General features: G+C 44.4%; 2 protein-coding genes and 1 long non-coding RNA gene across 3 annotated transcripts in view; all 3 read left to right on the top strand.

The window, feature by feature from the left end:
* The first annotated feature begins 573 nt into the window (after window positions 1-573).
* Window positions 574-6,070, top strand: LOC104866049. Its single transcript, XR_781327.1, has 4 exons — window positions 574-924; window positions 3,095-3,220; window positions 4,317-4,388; window positions 6,011-6,070. It is a non-coding gene; the product is annotated as an uncharacterized LOC104866049 (long non-coding RNA).
* A 1,207-nt stretch (window positions 6,071-7,277) lies between these two features.
* Window positions 7,278-9,538, top strand: LOC104866048 (tripartite motif-containing protein 60). The gene is made up of 2 exons (XM_010629868.3): window positions 7,278-7,530; window positions 7,638-9,538. Exon 2 carries the CDS (start codon window positions 7,954-7,956, stop codon window positions 9,370-9,372), a length of 1,419 nt encoding a protein of 472 aa, XP_010628170.1. The 5' UTR covers window positions 7,278-7,530; window positions 7,638-7,953; the 3' UTR covers window positions 9,373-9,538.
* Window positions 9,539-14,224: 4,686 nt separating this feature from the next.
* The window catches only part of LOC104866047 (tripartite motif-containing protein 60), a 3,634-nt gene continuing 2,698 nt past the window's right edge, over window positions 14,225-15,160 (top strand). The window contains exon 1 of the mRNA XM_010629867.2: window positions 14,225-14,571. The gene's annotated coding sequence lies outside the window, so the exon portion shown is untranslated. The remainder of the gene's footprint in view (window positions 14,572-15,160) is intronic.

Genomic DNA, 15,160 nt, shown 5'->3' with positions numbered 1-15,160 from the left:
GGTTGGGACAGGGCTACTCAGTTCAGGCTGGCCTTGAACTGAACTTACTATATAGCCCAGGTTGGTCTTAAACTCGAGGGATCCTCCTGCCTCAGCCTCCCCACACCCCCACTCCAGGGATTATAGGCATGCATCACCAGGTGCAGCCTACACAGAGGCTTTTAAAACCTGCCGTAAGGTTGGGTATTCAAGGCTAGCCTAAACTGCAAACCCACACCCTGTCTCCAAAAAAAGCCTGTAGGGCAGAGGTCATGGTTCAGAGGCACAGCGCTTGTCCACCAGGCACAGGGCCTGGGTTCCATCCCCAGCAATGCAAAAAGGAGAAAACAAAAAACAAAACAAAACACAAAACAACCTAAAACCAGCCTGCAACCTTACCCGTGATGCGCTGGTCTCTCATGGCAACAAAAACATCGTCATAGGAAACTGAAAAGGGCCAGACATTGTGCCACGTCTATAATTCCAGCGCTCTGGAAGGCTGAGGCAGGAGGATCATAAATTCGAGCCTAGCCTGAGGCAGCTCAGCAATTTAGCAAGCCCGTCTCGAGGAAAAATTAAAAAGGACAGAGATATAGCTCAGTGCAAAGGCCCGAGTATTCACAATATTAAAAAAAAGAAAAAAATGTGAGAAGACTGCCAAATGGAATTAAAGGGTGCGCTCAGAGCGACTGCGGCCTTACCAATCAGGGAGCCAACCTCTGACCCTCAGCACCGCCTCACGCTTGGCCCTGGATGCACGGTCACTGCGCATGCGCGGTCCCGTTCCCGCCCACTGTACGCGCGTACCCGTCATGCACAGCGCGGCCGCCGAGGACGCTGGGAGCCGCGTGCTGACTGGAGTTTGGCGCTCTCAGTTGCGCGCTCCTGAGCTCTGCTTTTGTGTTAGTGACACTGTCGGGCCAAGCAGTGGAGCAGCTGTTCCAGGTAAACGGCTAGGGCCGGGGAAAGGGCCCAGTAGCGCCAGGCACGAAGTTTGCTCAGCTAGAGCCTCCCCAGCGTCTGGAGTGAGCCAGCAGGCCTCAGGGTCGCGCGTGTCTGTGGTGGGTCTCAGTCCCAAGGACCTGTGGAAAGTAGAAGCTCTTAGGCCTGGGTCAGTGGAGTGAGAGTGGAGGCTGGGGCCTGGGCCAGTTAGGTTTCAAAGGAGCTTTAGTTGAAAAGAGTTTTTGTGAAGGGGCCGCGTTTTCGCCAAAAAATCACTGTGGCGTTTGAAGTGGGACCTGGGAGCAGTGACCCCATCGAGAACCCACGCACCAACATCCTGCTCCTCTGACTGAACTAATCAGCCCTTGAGCCACACAGGACATTTTTTTTGCTTGCTTTGGTGTTTTTGAGACAGACTCTGACCTTGCACTCACTATGTATCCTAAGCTTGCCTTGAACTTGCTGCTGTCTTCAGGTCTCAGCCTCCTGAGTGCTAAGATTACAGGCTTGCGCTGCCATGCCTGGCCTCTTAATATGCGTTTCACAGCTTAGAAATTGCCATTTTAATTTGCAGGTGGGCTGGCTTAGGGTAATGCACGTTGAGAATGGTCTATTATGACAGTGATTGAAACTGAAAACTGGAATCTGCTATAGATTTTATTTACTCATTTAAAACTAAAGACGTAGGCTCGCCAAGAACCTTACATTCTAGTGGGGATTTGGACACATTAGCTAAAAGATGGCTAAAATAAAAAATGTCAGCTATGATATATGATGGAGAGTAAGAGGGCTGAAACTAGATTTAAATTTGCTTTCTTTAAAGCACTAGTTCACAAAGCGTGATCCCCAGGCCAGCAGCATCATTTGAGAACTAGCAAGGCCTGGTGACAAACAACTATAATCTCAGCTACTCTAGAGGCCAAAGCAGGAGGATCGAAAGTTTGAGACTAACCTGGGCAACTTAGTGAGATCTTGTCTCAAAATTAAAGTTTTTTAGACAAAATTTTATGTATTTCAAACTGGCTTTGAACTTGTAAGTGAACCTCTTGCCTCAGCCTCTTGAGTGCTGGGATTATAGGCATGCTGCTAGCACAACCAGCACAAAATAAAAATTGTTTTAAATGTGGGGCTGGTGATGTCGCACAATGGTGCTTGCCAAAACTATACTAGGTTCAGTCCCCATTACTGCAAAAAAAAAAAAAAAACCCCGAGAAACAGACCTGCTTCAAACACCTGGGAAATGGGTCAACAATCTCTTAGACCTCTAGGTGTTGCTGATAGAAGCTAAGGCTTGAAAATTGTTTCCTTATAACAGTAAGCATTGACTGACTTTAAGTGGGAAGATGAAAAGATTATATTTGTATTTGAAAATGCCAGTTTAGCTACAGACTTAGTAATTGGTTGAAGGTACCACTGTATATTCAGGAGGGAGACATGGTTAGCTTGAAAGAGTAAGTAGTGACAGTCCCTACAAAGCTCTTGTGTTCATGTAATGGCCTGATTCTGACATGTAGAGAAGACTTAATTTGTGTGTGTGCTTGGGAATAGGTGGCACAATATTGCCTGGAGTGAGTACCTGTTGTGTCCCTTAATACTAGAGCCCTTTTTTGTACATACTGTCTTATAAAAAAGAGTATTGTATATTTTTATGGCTTTTTAATTTTCTTAGTTTTGCTCCACAATTTGCCAGCTGTGTGACACTGGGTAACATTCTTAAAACTCCCACAATCTCAGTTTCTCTGACCATTCTGTGCCTCGTCCCCCCCAGTTCCCATGCATTCTGTGTCTGTGTCTTTTCTGACCTGCTCAAAAGTACCTATTTAAAAGTATATCATTGTGAGTTCAAGGCAGCTACATAGCAAGACCCAGTCTCAAAAAAAAGGGGGGAATAGGAGCCAGAAATGTGGCTTGTTGGGGGAGCGTTAGCCTGGCACAGAGCATGGGTTCCACCCTCGGTTCCAAAAAAAACTTTTTAAAATCACCATAGCCTTAGCCAGTACTCACCATCGCCACACATTGTGTGGGCAGATAGTAGTTTAGAAGAGACATTATGCTTTCTTTTAGGTAGTTGTCTGAGTTAGAATTTTCTACTGGTTAGATATATTTTAGTGTTAAAAAATAAAATTTATTTTGAAATTCTAAAACTTCACCCCTCTTCCTCTTCTTTCCTCAGTGTGATTTTCCTGAAGAACACTCTCACACCAAACCCATTGGGACAAGAACACTTTGACTAGTCATTAAGGATTTAGGAACCAGATGAGACAACAGCTCTTAGGTTGATTATCAGAGTATTTAACATGTAAGTAAATATACATTTATATCCTAGGCATAGTGGTGCACACCTGTAATCCCAGCACTTGGGAGGTTGAGGCAGGATCACTGGGAGTTTAAGGCCAGCCTGGGCTACATAATGAGACTCTGTCTCAGTCCTCCCCCCAAATAAATATATATACACACAGAAATTTATATTATGCACCATGCGATCACAAGTAACGGTGTTTCAATTTGTAAGAATTTATTACAATAATAGATATTAATCCCCTCAAAATACTCCTTATTTTGAACACTCTTATCCCTTGACTTTGACTCTTTCTGAAGCATTTGTGGAAGTCAGATACAGTGAACAAGGTGTAGATGAGAGCATATCATTTTTCTGTCACCTGCTTTTCCCTTGGGTGGCGCTTGACTGCAGCATTCACTGTTTTTTGTTTGTTTTGTGTGTGTGTCATGCCAGGGATAGAACTAGGGACCTTGCGTTTGCTAGGCAGGCTGCAGAACAACAGCTAAATCTCAGGCCCGCTGTATTTTTAATCCAACCTCATAGTGACACTTATCAAAACAGACTTCCAGTACTGCTTTAGAAAGTGGCAGGAATGATGGGATAAATGTGTTAAAAGGTGGAGTATTTTGAGGAGGGTTACTGGCAATGTATATTTTACTATGTTTTTAAATGTAAGCATTGTACGTTTTGATCATACCTCATACAACTTAATGAAGTAAAACATGGTTAAGTAGAAGTGTAGTCATCCCGGGCCAGAAATTTAGCTCAGTGGTTCTGCCACCTGCCTCTCAAGTGTGGAGTCCTGAGTTTGATCTCTAGTACCAAAAAAATGGGGGACCTTGAGTCCAAGATGTGTAGTCATCCCTAGGTGTCCATAGGACATTAGTTCCAAGACCCCATTTGGATGCAGAAATCCTCCCATGTACCAGTTCCTTCTGTAAAACAGTGTTGTATTCTTACACAAGCTATACACATCCTCCTGTATATTTTGAATCATCTCTAATACAGCATAAATTATATGTAAATTGCTGTTTTAGTGTGTTTAGGAAATAATGACCAGGAAAAAGATTTGTACATGTTCACCACAAATGGTTTTTTCCCAAAAAATTTTCAGTCCTAGATTGGTTGAATCTTCAGATTGTATTCCTGAAGACATTGAAGGCCAACTGTGTATGCCTGCAGCAAGGTGTGTATGAATTCTTTGTTTTATTACAGTCTGGTAAAACTTTTATTATGCATATGTAAAATAGCAAGGATATGGCCTTAGATTATTTTTTCAGTTAGACTTGCACTTTAAAAAATTCAAAGAGGGCCAGAAATTTAGTTCAGTGGTTCTACCACCTTCCTCGCAAGCACAAGGACCTAAGTTTGATCTGCAGTACCAAAAAAAAAAAAAAAAAAAAAAATTCAGGAAAATTAATTTTGCCAAGTATATATAACTAGTTAAGTAGAAGAGCTGGAGGAGGAAAGTATAGTCCTGTCAAGTATTTCTACCTCTCGATTTATATTGTTCATTCTCACTGTGCTAGAATCAATCAGCCTATTTTTCTGCTTCAGAATAAGCGATGTAGAAATACAAGGATGGATATAATGCTGTGAGAATGTGAAAAACAGGCAATGCCACTTACTGCTTATTATGCCAGAGACTGTGCCAAGTACTATAAAGCTTGGATAAGCATCTTCAAATTTTTTGTAGATTCAGCTCTTACAATTTTAACTGAGGATAGTAGTTCCTAACTTACGGAATTATTCTGATGGTTTAATTGAATCTTTAACTGCATGGAAAATCCATAGCATAGTGCCTTCTGCTTATTGAGCCATATTAGTGAGCATTTCCTTGGGACTTTGTGTCCACAAAGAACAAAAGTTAGTCTGAAAAAAGTAGTCTAAGGAGTAAGCAGTTTATTCAGAGGAAGGAAAGCATGCTCCTATTTAAGAAACAAAACAAAACCAAGTGCTTTAAAGATGTGTCTTGAGATGAAGATCATGAAATATGAATGACTCTGAATGGTAAGAGTGGGAAACTTTGTCCATGCTTATGGGATGTTACTGACTGGTTGATTTTGGGTTTTTTTGAGACAAAGTCTCACTGTTCAGGCTGTCTTTAGACTCTGTGTAACCCAGGTTGGCCTTGAACTTGCCATCCTCAACCCAACAGAGTTCTGGGGTTTCAGGCATGAGCTACTAAAACCTGCAAGCCTTCACTTTTAAACTGATTAAATCTTTACTTTTAATCATTTTAATCCATCAGTGCAGGGGGGGCGAGGTGTCACATTCCTATAATACCAAGTACTCTGGAGCCTAAAAAGCAGGAAGACCTCAAGTTCATGGACATCCTGAGCAAAATTAAAGAAACTCAAAAATTTTAAAAGGCTGAGGATGTGATATTGCAGTACTTGCCTATCACAAGTATGGGACCCTCAGTTAAATTATGAAGAAATAAGATGGCGTGGTGGTGCATGTCTATAATCCCAGCACTTAGGCCAACACAGGAGAATCACCATGAGTTTGAGACCAGTTTAGGCTACATAGTGTGTTCAAGGCCAGCTTGAACTACATAGACCTGTCTCAAAAAAGAAAAAGAAAATGAAGCAGTAGACAAATCTAGAACTCAATATCATACAGGGCAAAGGTAGAGAAAAAGATTTAAAAGAACCAGTAAGCAGATGCAGTGTGTAGACCTTGGTTGCGTCCATATTTCATTATATCTAACAGAAACCATCTCTGACCAAGAAAGTAACCATGTAATAACTACCACTGGTGTACTATTTTCATATCAAGAAGATTGTTGTAATTTTTATTTTATAGGTTAAAGAAATGACATTCAATGAAGATACTTAGATCTTCACACAGTAAGTACTTGAACCAGGATTCAAGTCTGCCGTCTTTTTTTTTTTTTTTTTTTTTTTTTTTTTTTTTTTGGTACCGGGGATTGAACTTGGATCCTTGCTTTTGTGAGGCAGGCACCGGAACCACTGAGCTAAATCCCTGGCCCCTGGTCTTTTTGGTTTTTTGAGACCGGGTCTCACTATGTAGTTGAGACTGACTGACCTGGAACTCACTATGTAGCTCAGGCTGGTCTGAACTCACAGCGATCCTCCTGCCTCAGCCTCCCGAGTGCTGGGATTGTAGGCATACGCCACCACACCAAGCAGCCCTGGTCTTCTTAATAATATTTATTCTTTGTGTGTCACTGGGGATTGAGCCTGAGAGCTCATGTGTTAAACACGTGCTCTGACACAAAGCTACATCCCCAGCTCGATTTATTTAATTTTATTTTGGGATGATTTCGCTAAGTTTACAGGGCTAGCCTCGAGCTTGCAGTCCTCCTGACCTGGTCTCATGAGCAGATGGGATTGTAGGTGTTGCCCCTGCACCAGCACTGCTTCCCTTAGACTGTTGCGTGATAGCTTTTGCCTGTACAGATCTAAGATAGAGCCACATCTTGACTGTGGCATAATTGGAACATGAAAACTTTCTAGTACCATTTGACTTTTTTTTTTTAATGCTGGTATGAAAAGAAAGTCTCTGTAGTAAAAATTTGCTAGATCACCAAGACGGAACCAGTTTCACTTGTCAGAACCATGCTCATACTAATATTCTCACTGTTGCTGCATTGTAAGGAAGGTGAAAGATTTGAGGAAATATTCAGTAATAGCCAGGTCTGATGGTGCACACCAGTAATCTACCACTCTGGAGGCTGAGGCAGGAGAATTGCAAGACTGGGGCCCACCTGGGCAGCTTTGACCCAGCAAGATCCTGTGCCAAAATATAAAATGGAAAACAAAAACAAAAAGCCATTGAGGTTGTCGCTCTGGGGAAAGGCCCTGGGCTTAGTCCCCAGTGCTGGGGAAGACTGTCCAGAGAGGGAGAAAGGGAAAGAATATTGCATTGACAGTTATATGGCTTGCTAGCTGGATGGAGGAATTGCATTTGCTTGAACATCAGTATACTTTGTGCTTGGGTTCACCAGTTACTACTTTCTTTTTTTGGTACCGGGTATCAAACTTGGGTCCTTGCACTTGAGAGGCAGGCAGTGGCACCACTGAGCTAAATCCTGGCCCACTAATTTTTAATCTTTTGCTACATTTGTACTGTGTGTGTGTGTGATTATTGAATGTTCCAAAAGTACATTGCTGCCATCCAGATAATACTGCCCCCATGCTTCACTATGTATCTCTTAAGAACACGAACATTTTGTTTTTTGTCTATGATTATTTTCATTGCACCTAATTTAATACACAATAGTATAACTCTTATGATTGTTTTACAGCATTAGTGATTATAGAATCAGAGTTTTAACTGAAACATCTTTTTTCACCCACAGTGTTGAATCTTCAGATTGTATTCCTGAAGACATTGAAGGCCAACTGTGTATGCCTGCAGCAAGGTTAAAGAAATGACATTCAATGAAGATACTTAGATCTTCACACAGAAAGATCCCTTATTTTGGATCTGGGGTTACTTTCTTGAATAAGAAAGCTGTGAAGCTGACCTCAGATGACCGAACGGAAAGAGCTGCAGCCGTCTAATACCTTCTGATGCTCAATAGAGTGTACACTCCAGAGTATTGTTAGGTGCAGACCTTGAAGCAGGCTTTTAGAGGCTGCCCTCAGTGTGCTGGCTGGCTGAGAGCTGGTTGGTGTTCAAGGTAGTCTAGGAGAGGACACCCCCTTCTTACTGGGCGCTGCCGGGGAAAGCCAGGCTTACTGAAGAAGCATTTCCTTGCCCACTGCCTTGGTTCCAATTCAATGGAGCTGGCGGCTGCCTTGGCAGACCTCCAGGCGGAGGCTAGCTGTCCCATCTGTCTAGGGTACTTGAAAGACCCAGTGACAATATACTGTGGGCATAACTTTTGCCTCGCCTGCATCAGTGAGTCCTGGAAGGATATGAAAGGCAGTTTCCCCTGCCCTTCTTGCCATTATCTCTGTCCACACAGAAAATTCCAGAACAATTTCCAGCTAGGTAATCTGACTGAAGTGGCTAAGCTACTGCCTCTGAGAAGGAGCAAGAGAAAAAGGGAGGAAGGGAATGTTATGTGTGAGAAGCATAAACAGGTCCTGACCGTTTTCTGCCAGAAGGACCTAGAGGTTTTGTGTCCCCAGTGCAGCTTCTCTGCTGATCACCAGCAGCACTATGTCTGGCCCATAGAGAAGGCTGCTGTCTATCATAAGAAACAGCTGGAGCAGCACATGGAGCTCTGGAAGGAGAGATTGGAACAAATTGAAAAAGTGATTATTATGCAGACTGGAAAGTCAGGGGAACTTAAGAAAAAGGTAGATTGTAGGGAAGAAGAAATAAAGTCTGAATTTGAACAGTTCATGCTGTTTCTTCAAAATGAGCAAGAGACTACTCTTAGGCAATTAGAAGATGAAGAGAGGGAGATTTTAGCAAAACTAAGTGAAAGGCTAACACACATTTCAGATCACGCCTCTGCATTAAAATATCTATTAAAGGAGATAGAGAACAAATATGTAAAGTCAGAAGTTGAGTTGCTGACAAGTGTTAAGAGCATCTACCGCAGATATAAAAGTTTAAAATGCCCTGAAGTTTTTTCATTCCAATTCAAAGATTATAGTTGCCGGCTTCCTCCACAATATTCTGGACTAAACAAAATTATTAAGCGATTTCGAGTAGATGTACTTCTAGATCCCGAAACAGCACATCGTAAACTTATTATCTCAGAGGATAGGAAAACCGTGGGTTATGGAAATACACAAAAACTACCTCATAGCCCAAAAAAGTTTTACATCTGGCCCGCTGTACTGGGTGCTAAGGGGTACAGCTCTGGCAGGCAGTACTGGGAGGTGGAGGTGAAAGACAAGCCGGAGTGGCTCCTGGGTGTCTGTAACGAGTCTCTCCCCAGAAGGAGGAAGAACCAGAATCAACCCTTTTTAGTAAAGGATGGGCTGTGGGGAATTGGGCGATGTAGTCACACTAGTTACATTGCATGTGGTCCTAAGAAAATTAATCTTTTGCCAAAAGTGTTACCCAGGAAGATTGGCATTTTCTTAGACACTGAAATGGGTGAGGTTTCCTTTTATAATTTGACTGATCGATCTCTTCTGTATACTTTTAATGATTACTTTGGAGGAACACTTTGGCCTTATTTCTACACTGGAACTGAAGCACGACCCCTCAGAATCTGTACCATAACAGATTCTGAATGATGAGCTATTGGAAATCCTCATTTTGTTTGTTTTTACAGTTGGTGGACAATTGAACCAGTTATCGAGCAATTTCAAATAGATGTCGATGGGTTCTTTTTTTTCCTTTTTTTTTTTTTTTTCAGTTTTCACTGATTTTGTTTCAGCAGGTTCTAAAAATAATTATAGTTCATACTTTGTCAATAAGGGAGTCTTATTAGAAGTTATAAAAATACTTGAAAAATGTATTTAACTGGACTACTGCTCTTAATTGTAGTCAATAAAGTACATTTTTTTTTTCGGTATTGCTGCTTTATTTTCCTTTTTTAAATTATGCCTGTGGTAAAGACAAATATGATTCCTGGACCAGGTTCGCTCTTTAGAGGTAGTCACATTCAACTTTTACCAGTTTACCTAAATATTTCTCGGTATCTATTTTTTCCTTGTGCTGGGGGTTAGGCCCAGGACCATGCACCTTCTTGGCAGGTGCTCTCCCATCAGGTGGCCTCCCCAGCCCCACACTCACTGGTTCTGCCAGTGTCTGGCCAGTGGGCGATGCCCCGCACCCCACCCACTCTTCCGCAGGTGCCCCTGTGCTTGCACCATCTGTAGTTTGGTTCCCATTTGGACAGGGTACGCCCTGCCTCTGCTCAGCTGCATCCCTACCTCCTCGTTAGACCTGATCTTGCCTCATAAACCTTAGTTTAGTTTCATATTTTCCTCCTTGGGTTTCTTCTGTTCGGGGATTCACATTTTGTAAATCCAAAATAGGGGATTTGAGAACGTTCAACAAAGAACAGCAATGCTCTTTGGATTTGGAATTGTCATTTACATTCAATTAATTTGAGAACAGTTGACATCTTACACCCCCCCACACCTTTTAAAATTTTTTCCCAATACTTGGAATTAAACCCAGGGTCAGTCTACCACTGAGCCTCAGCCTGTGACAGGGTTTCACTTTGTAGTTCAGGCTGGCCTCGAACTGTGATCTTCCTGTCTAGGCTCCCCCACCCCCAGTGCTAGGATTACGGGTATGTGACGATTTTTAAAATACTAATTTTGAGGGTTTTTTGTTTTTTTTTTTTTTTCTTTTGTACCGGGGATAGAACTTGTGGCCCTTGCGCTTAACGAGGCAGGCCCTGGAACCACTGAGCTAAACCCCCAGCCCTACAAATACTCATTTAAAAGTGCTCCAAATGGGTAATGTGCCTACTCTCCCTCCCTATAAAATAAACAAACTCTGGGCTGGAGATTTAGCTCAGTGGTGCTGTCGCCCGCTTCGTTTGAGTCGATCCCCGGTACCAAAAATAAAATAAACTCAGAAAAATTTGGAAATAAAAGGCAATCCTGTGGCTTGGTGGGAGAGCTCTCACCAGTGCGGTGAGACCCCCGGCCCACCCCGCCCCCAGAAAGACAATGAACCGGCCTGGAGGCCCTGGATTGTAACTGCCAACTCCGGGACAGTGGCAGGACTTTCGCAAGTTTCAGCCCAGTCTAAGCAACTTAAGTGAGGGTGTCTCAAAATAAAAAAGGACTGGAAGTGTAGCTCCGTAAGAAGGCTCTGGGTTCAGTCCCCAGCACTGAAAACAAAAGCGCAACCAAACAAGGCAATCAGCATAATAAACACAAGGGCGGGATTCCTCATAAGCAGAACGTGTTTAATGTTTGGTGCCAGAATGAGCCCGGGGCATCTTGCACTGAGCTAAACCCCCAGTCCCACTGTTGCCTTTTTAAGAGCCCCTATCCTGTTCCCATTGTAATCTCTACTCAGGCACAGAGAAGCCCCAAAGGCCGGGATGCCCCAGGTCTCAATGCGCCACACAGTGGCACCTGTCCTCTTGACTGGAACAGGTGGCTCTGGACTCCTGCAGGTGGAGACTAGACAGCTGGTCTTTTGCTCTCCCCCGGGAAGTACTCATGGTGGCCGAGCATATAGGCTCCGCCCATGGGCCTGTGCCTCCTCCCTTCAAGGGGGTGGCCGGTGATTGGCTGTTCCTACGCCTGGTGGGGGGGGCTTGGTATGGGTCTTCTGAGCCCTGGACATTTTTTTTTTTTTTTTTTGGTACCGGGGATTGAACTCAGGTCCTTGCGCTTGCCAGGCAGGCCGCCCGACCGCTGAGCTAAATCCCCGGCCCCGCCCTGGACTTTTTAAGCGAATCCGCTGAGAACAAACACTCTAACCCCAGCTGTGTTGGATGGGGACGCTGTAGGCTCCAGGGTCTACCTGGATATGTCGTCCTGCAACCTCGCTGTGAACTGTTTCTGCACCATCTCCAGGCTGTGCAGGCGTGGGGTGGACAGGGGCACCCTGCACCCCAAATGGGGCAGGAATCCGGGTCCTGGGGTGCAGTGGCCCTTAGGCTCCCACTGGTCCCACCTCAGGACTGAGTCCGCGATTGGTACAGGGACCCTAGCTCCTAACAGCCTCATCTCCTCATCCCGAGGCCTCCCCCAGATCCTGGGTCCGAGTCACCTCCGTGTCCCCCTCTGCCACTCTCCCCAAGTGACCTCACCCTCTCCTCTACATGTTGCCTTTTCTCCAATCACAGTGATATTACTACTTTCAGTACTGAGGGTTGAACCCAGGGCCTTCGCACTGGGCCACATCCTAGACCTGTTTTGGGGGGTTTTTGTTTTTTTGGGTTTTTTTGTTTTGTTTTGTTTTTTGTTTGTTTGTTTTTGAGACAGGGTCTCATTAAATCATCGGTTGCCTAGCCTGGGTTTCAACTTCTGATCCTCCTGCCTCAGCCTCCCGGGTGCTGGGATTACAGAGGTGCACCCGAATGAAACCACGATTTTACTCATATTCCATAAATTGGTTCAAACAGCTGTCATTCACTGCTGGGAAAGAGACAAAATCCTTTGATGTTTTTAGACAGGGTCTCACTATATAGTTCGTGCTGTCCTTGAACTGTGTAGCCCAGGCTGACTTCAAAATCACAGAGATTCTCCCACCTCAGCTGGGATTATATGTGTGAGTCACCATGCCCAGTGGAAGACAAATCTTGACTGTGTCCCCCAAATGTCTGTACCTCCACCTTTCTGCTCTCTTTCTTCACAGGGAGCCCAGGTCATCCTGTGAGACCTTCACAGGCAGCTTCCTACACAGTGTTTACTCCACTGTCCTCTTATCTAATGAGTACTTTCTCTGGGCTGTGTTCTTTGTTGTTTTTTTTGTTTTGTTTTGTTTTGTTTTACCTTTATTAGTACACAATGATTACATTCACCATGCTACATCCTCCATTTCCTCTTTGTCCCCAATCCCATCTCTTGGTCTCCTCTCTATTTGCAAAAAGGAAGCAGTTTTGAAGTGTACAATTCTGTAAAACAATTTAGGTTTTGTGGGGTTTTTGTTTTTGTTTGTTTGTTTGTTTGAGACAGGGTCTCACTATGTAGCTGAGACTGACCTGGAACTCACTATGTAGCCCAGGCTGGTCTCGAACTCACAGAGATCCTCCTACCTCAGCCTCCCGAGTGCTGGGATTGCAGGTGTGTGAGCCACCACAATCAGCCTAAAGGAGAATTCTAGTCACAGATTTATCTAGTCTGTAAGATAACAACTTTGACATTTTCTGGCTTCTCTAGATAAACACAAATCTGAAGAACTTGACCTTTTCTGCCCACACTGGTTAGATTTTGGAAATTGAATTTTGGAATTTCAAGAATGCTCTATCTGGAAACATGAATTCTATGACCTGTGTGTGACTCTTGAGAACACAGGGTGTGAGGGGTGACAAAGGTCAGCCCAGTTGATAGTTCCGAACAAGAAATCCTTAAAGTGCAGAATTCTCTGTTAAACAATTTTAAGTCAGTGAAGGCTTGGGATTGTTTTTCTTTGCATTGCCTTATGCTTGTGAGCAGCTGTTTTCAACTTTTAATTATATCAATCTGATATAAGAAACAGACTAACAGGTGACCTGAGTGCTGCGTGTGTTGCTGTCAAAAAACAAAGTATGGCTGGGTGTGGTGGCGCCCCCCCCTTTAATCCCAGCACTCGGGAGGCTGAGGCAGGAGGATTGCTGTGAGTTCGAGACCAGCCTGGGCTACAAAGTGAGTTCCAGGTCCGTCTCAACTACATAGTGAGACCCTGTCTCAAAACAAAACAAAACAAAAACAACAAAGTATGAGCCAAGGTTTGACAAATTAGCAGCACCCACACAACAGCAAAGATCGGGTTGATTACGCACGAGCACCCCAAATGCAAACATTTACCTTTGAACAAAAAGCTATTTGTATCATTGAAAGCTCTGTTATTGTGCTTTTCTTTGAAGACAAAGGATGTTAGTCCATGAGTTGATTTTTCTAAACGAAACCCTTGGTGTTCAGTTCTAATTGCAGTGTTGGCATTTTGCGAAAGATAAGTGGGTTTGGGGTCGTAGTTTGGGCCCTCGCTCTCTGAGGTTCGCCGACACAGGCCTAAGGTCTCTCTTTGTAGTTTAGGCGGGTATCATATTCACTGTGCTGCCCCGGGCCGACCTCGAAGTCCTCACCAACTTCCCGCCTCAGCCTCCCGAGTCCAGGGATTATAGGCGTGCACCACCTCGCACACCTGTATTTACTTGGTCTCAAGCTCCCGTCCTGTTCCAAGGTCACCTCTCCTTCCTCGGCCCTGCCCTTGCCCTTTGGCTGGAGGACAAGGCAGAGAACTTTCCTACCCAGTTGCAGTGAGGTCAGCCCAGCCTACTGCGAACCTGGAGTTGCTCAAGGGGTAAAAACACAGTAAAAAGAACCTAAAAGGATTCAGATTAAGGAGTGGAGGCGCCTGCCTGTAATCCCAGCACCTGGGAAGCTGAGGCTGGAGGATCCTGGGGAGTTCAAGGCCAGCCTGGGCTACAGAGTGAGATCTTGTCAACAATAACAGTAATTAATAATAATAATAAAAGTGAAAAGATTGACAGGGGCAATTTTTGTTTTGCTTTGGTGCTGGAGACTGAATCCAAGGACGCATGTGTGCTAAACGCCAGCTGGATCACAGGGCCGGACCCCAGCCCGGAATAATGGGATTTCAGCGAAGGGAGAGCTCACACTCGCCTCCCTGCCCTGGCTCAGTGGGCATGCGCAGGTCCCTCACGCCCACTCCTGGCAACAGCCAATCACCGTGCAGGCTGAGCGTGCCCGTCCAGGGCGACCGATGCTCCTTAAATGTCAGGGACATCTGTGCTGAGCCAGTGGTGTTCCCGGCTGCACAGCGAAGGATGTGAGCGGCTGACCCACCTGCTTCAGGTAAGCGGCAAGGGCCGCGAGTGCCAGCGGGACCTGGGGGGCGGTGAGCAACAAAGCAGCAAAGCCTTCTGCTGTGCTTAATCCTGCGGTCTCAGAGTCTCCGCGACCTCCAGCAATGGCCCTCCTTACACTCTCAAGCCTTTTATGGTTCTTTTTTTGGAAACTGGTTAAGTCACTTTTTTGGAGTAAAGTTATTGCGAGGTTAAAAGGGAAAGATGATAGGGCTGGAGTTGTTTTTTGAGAAGCTGTGTTAGAGTTGTTTGAGGGATACAGTGAGGCCAAGAGATAGGCAGTGAATAAAATGGTAGAAAAGTCAGGCCAGATTTTTTTCCCTTTATTTTGGGGGGTACTTGTTTCTGGCAAGACAGGGTTGCTCTTTGTAGTTTGGGCACACTTGAAACTCACTTTGTAGCCCAGACTGGCCTCAAGTTCAAAGTGACTCAAGAGCCCTACCAAAGAGCTATGGCTGATAACCATGCTAACAATAAAAAGATAAGAACAAGGTCCGAAAAACTGATGGAAAAGTGTAGGTTAAAGAGCCAGCAGACCCAAGATCTATTTTCCAGTCTTTTTTTTTTTTTTTTTTTTT

Source organism: Fukomys damarensis, unplaced genomic scaffold, assembly GCF_012274545.1.
Source record: "Fukomys damarensis isolate Sample0158 unplaced genomic scaffold, DMR_v1.0_HiC HiC_scaffold_18, whole genome shotgun sequence".
NCBI lineage: Eukaryota > Metazoa > Chordata > Mammalia > Rodentia > Bathyergidae > Fukomys > Fukomys damarensis.
Note: the sequence above shows the minus strand (reverse complement) of the source record. Positions and strands in the feature narration are given on the sequence as shown.

Bases quoted from the DNA above. Each gene is read 5' to 3' on its own strand.
- LOC104866048 (XM_010629868.3), top strand. From the start codon at position 7,954: ATGGAGCTGGCGGCTGCCTTGGCAGACCTCCAGGCGGAGGCTAGCTGT.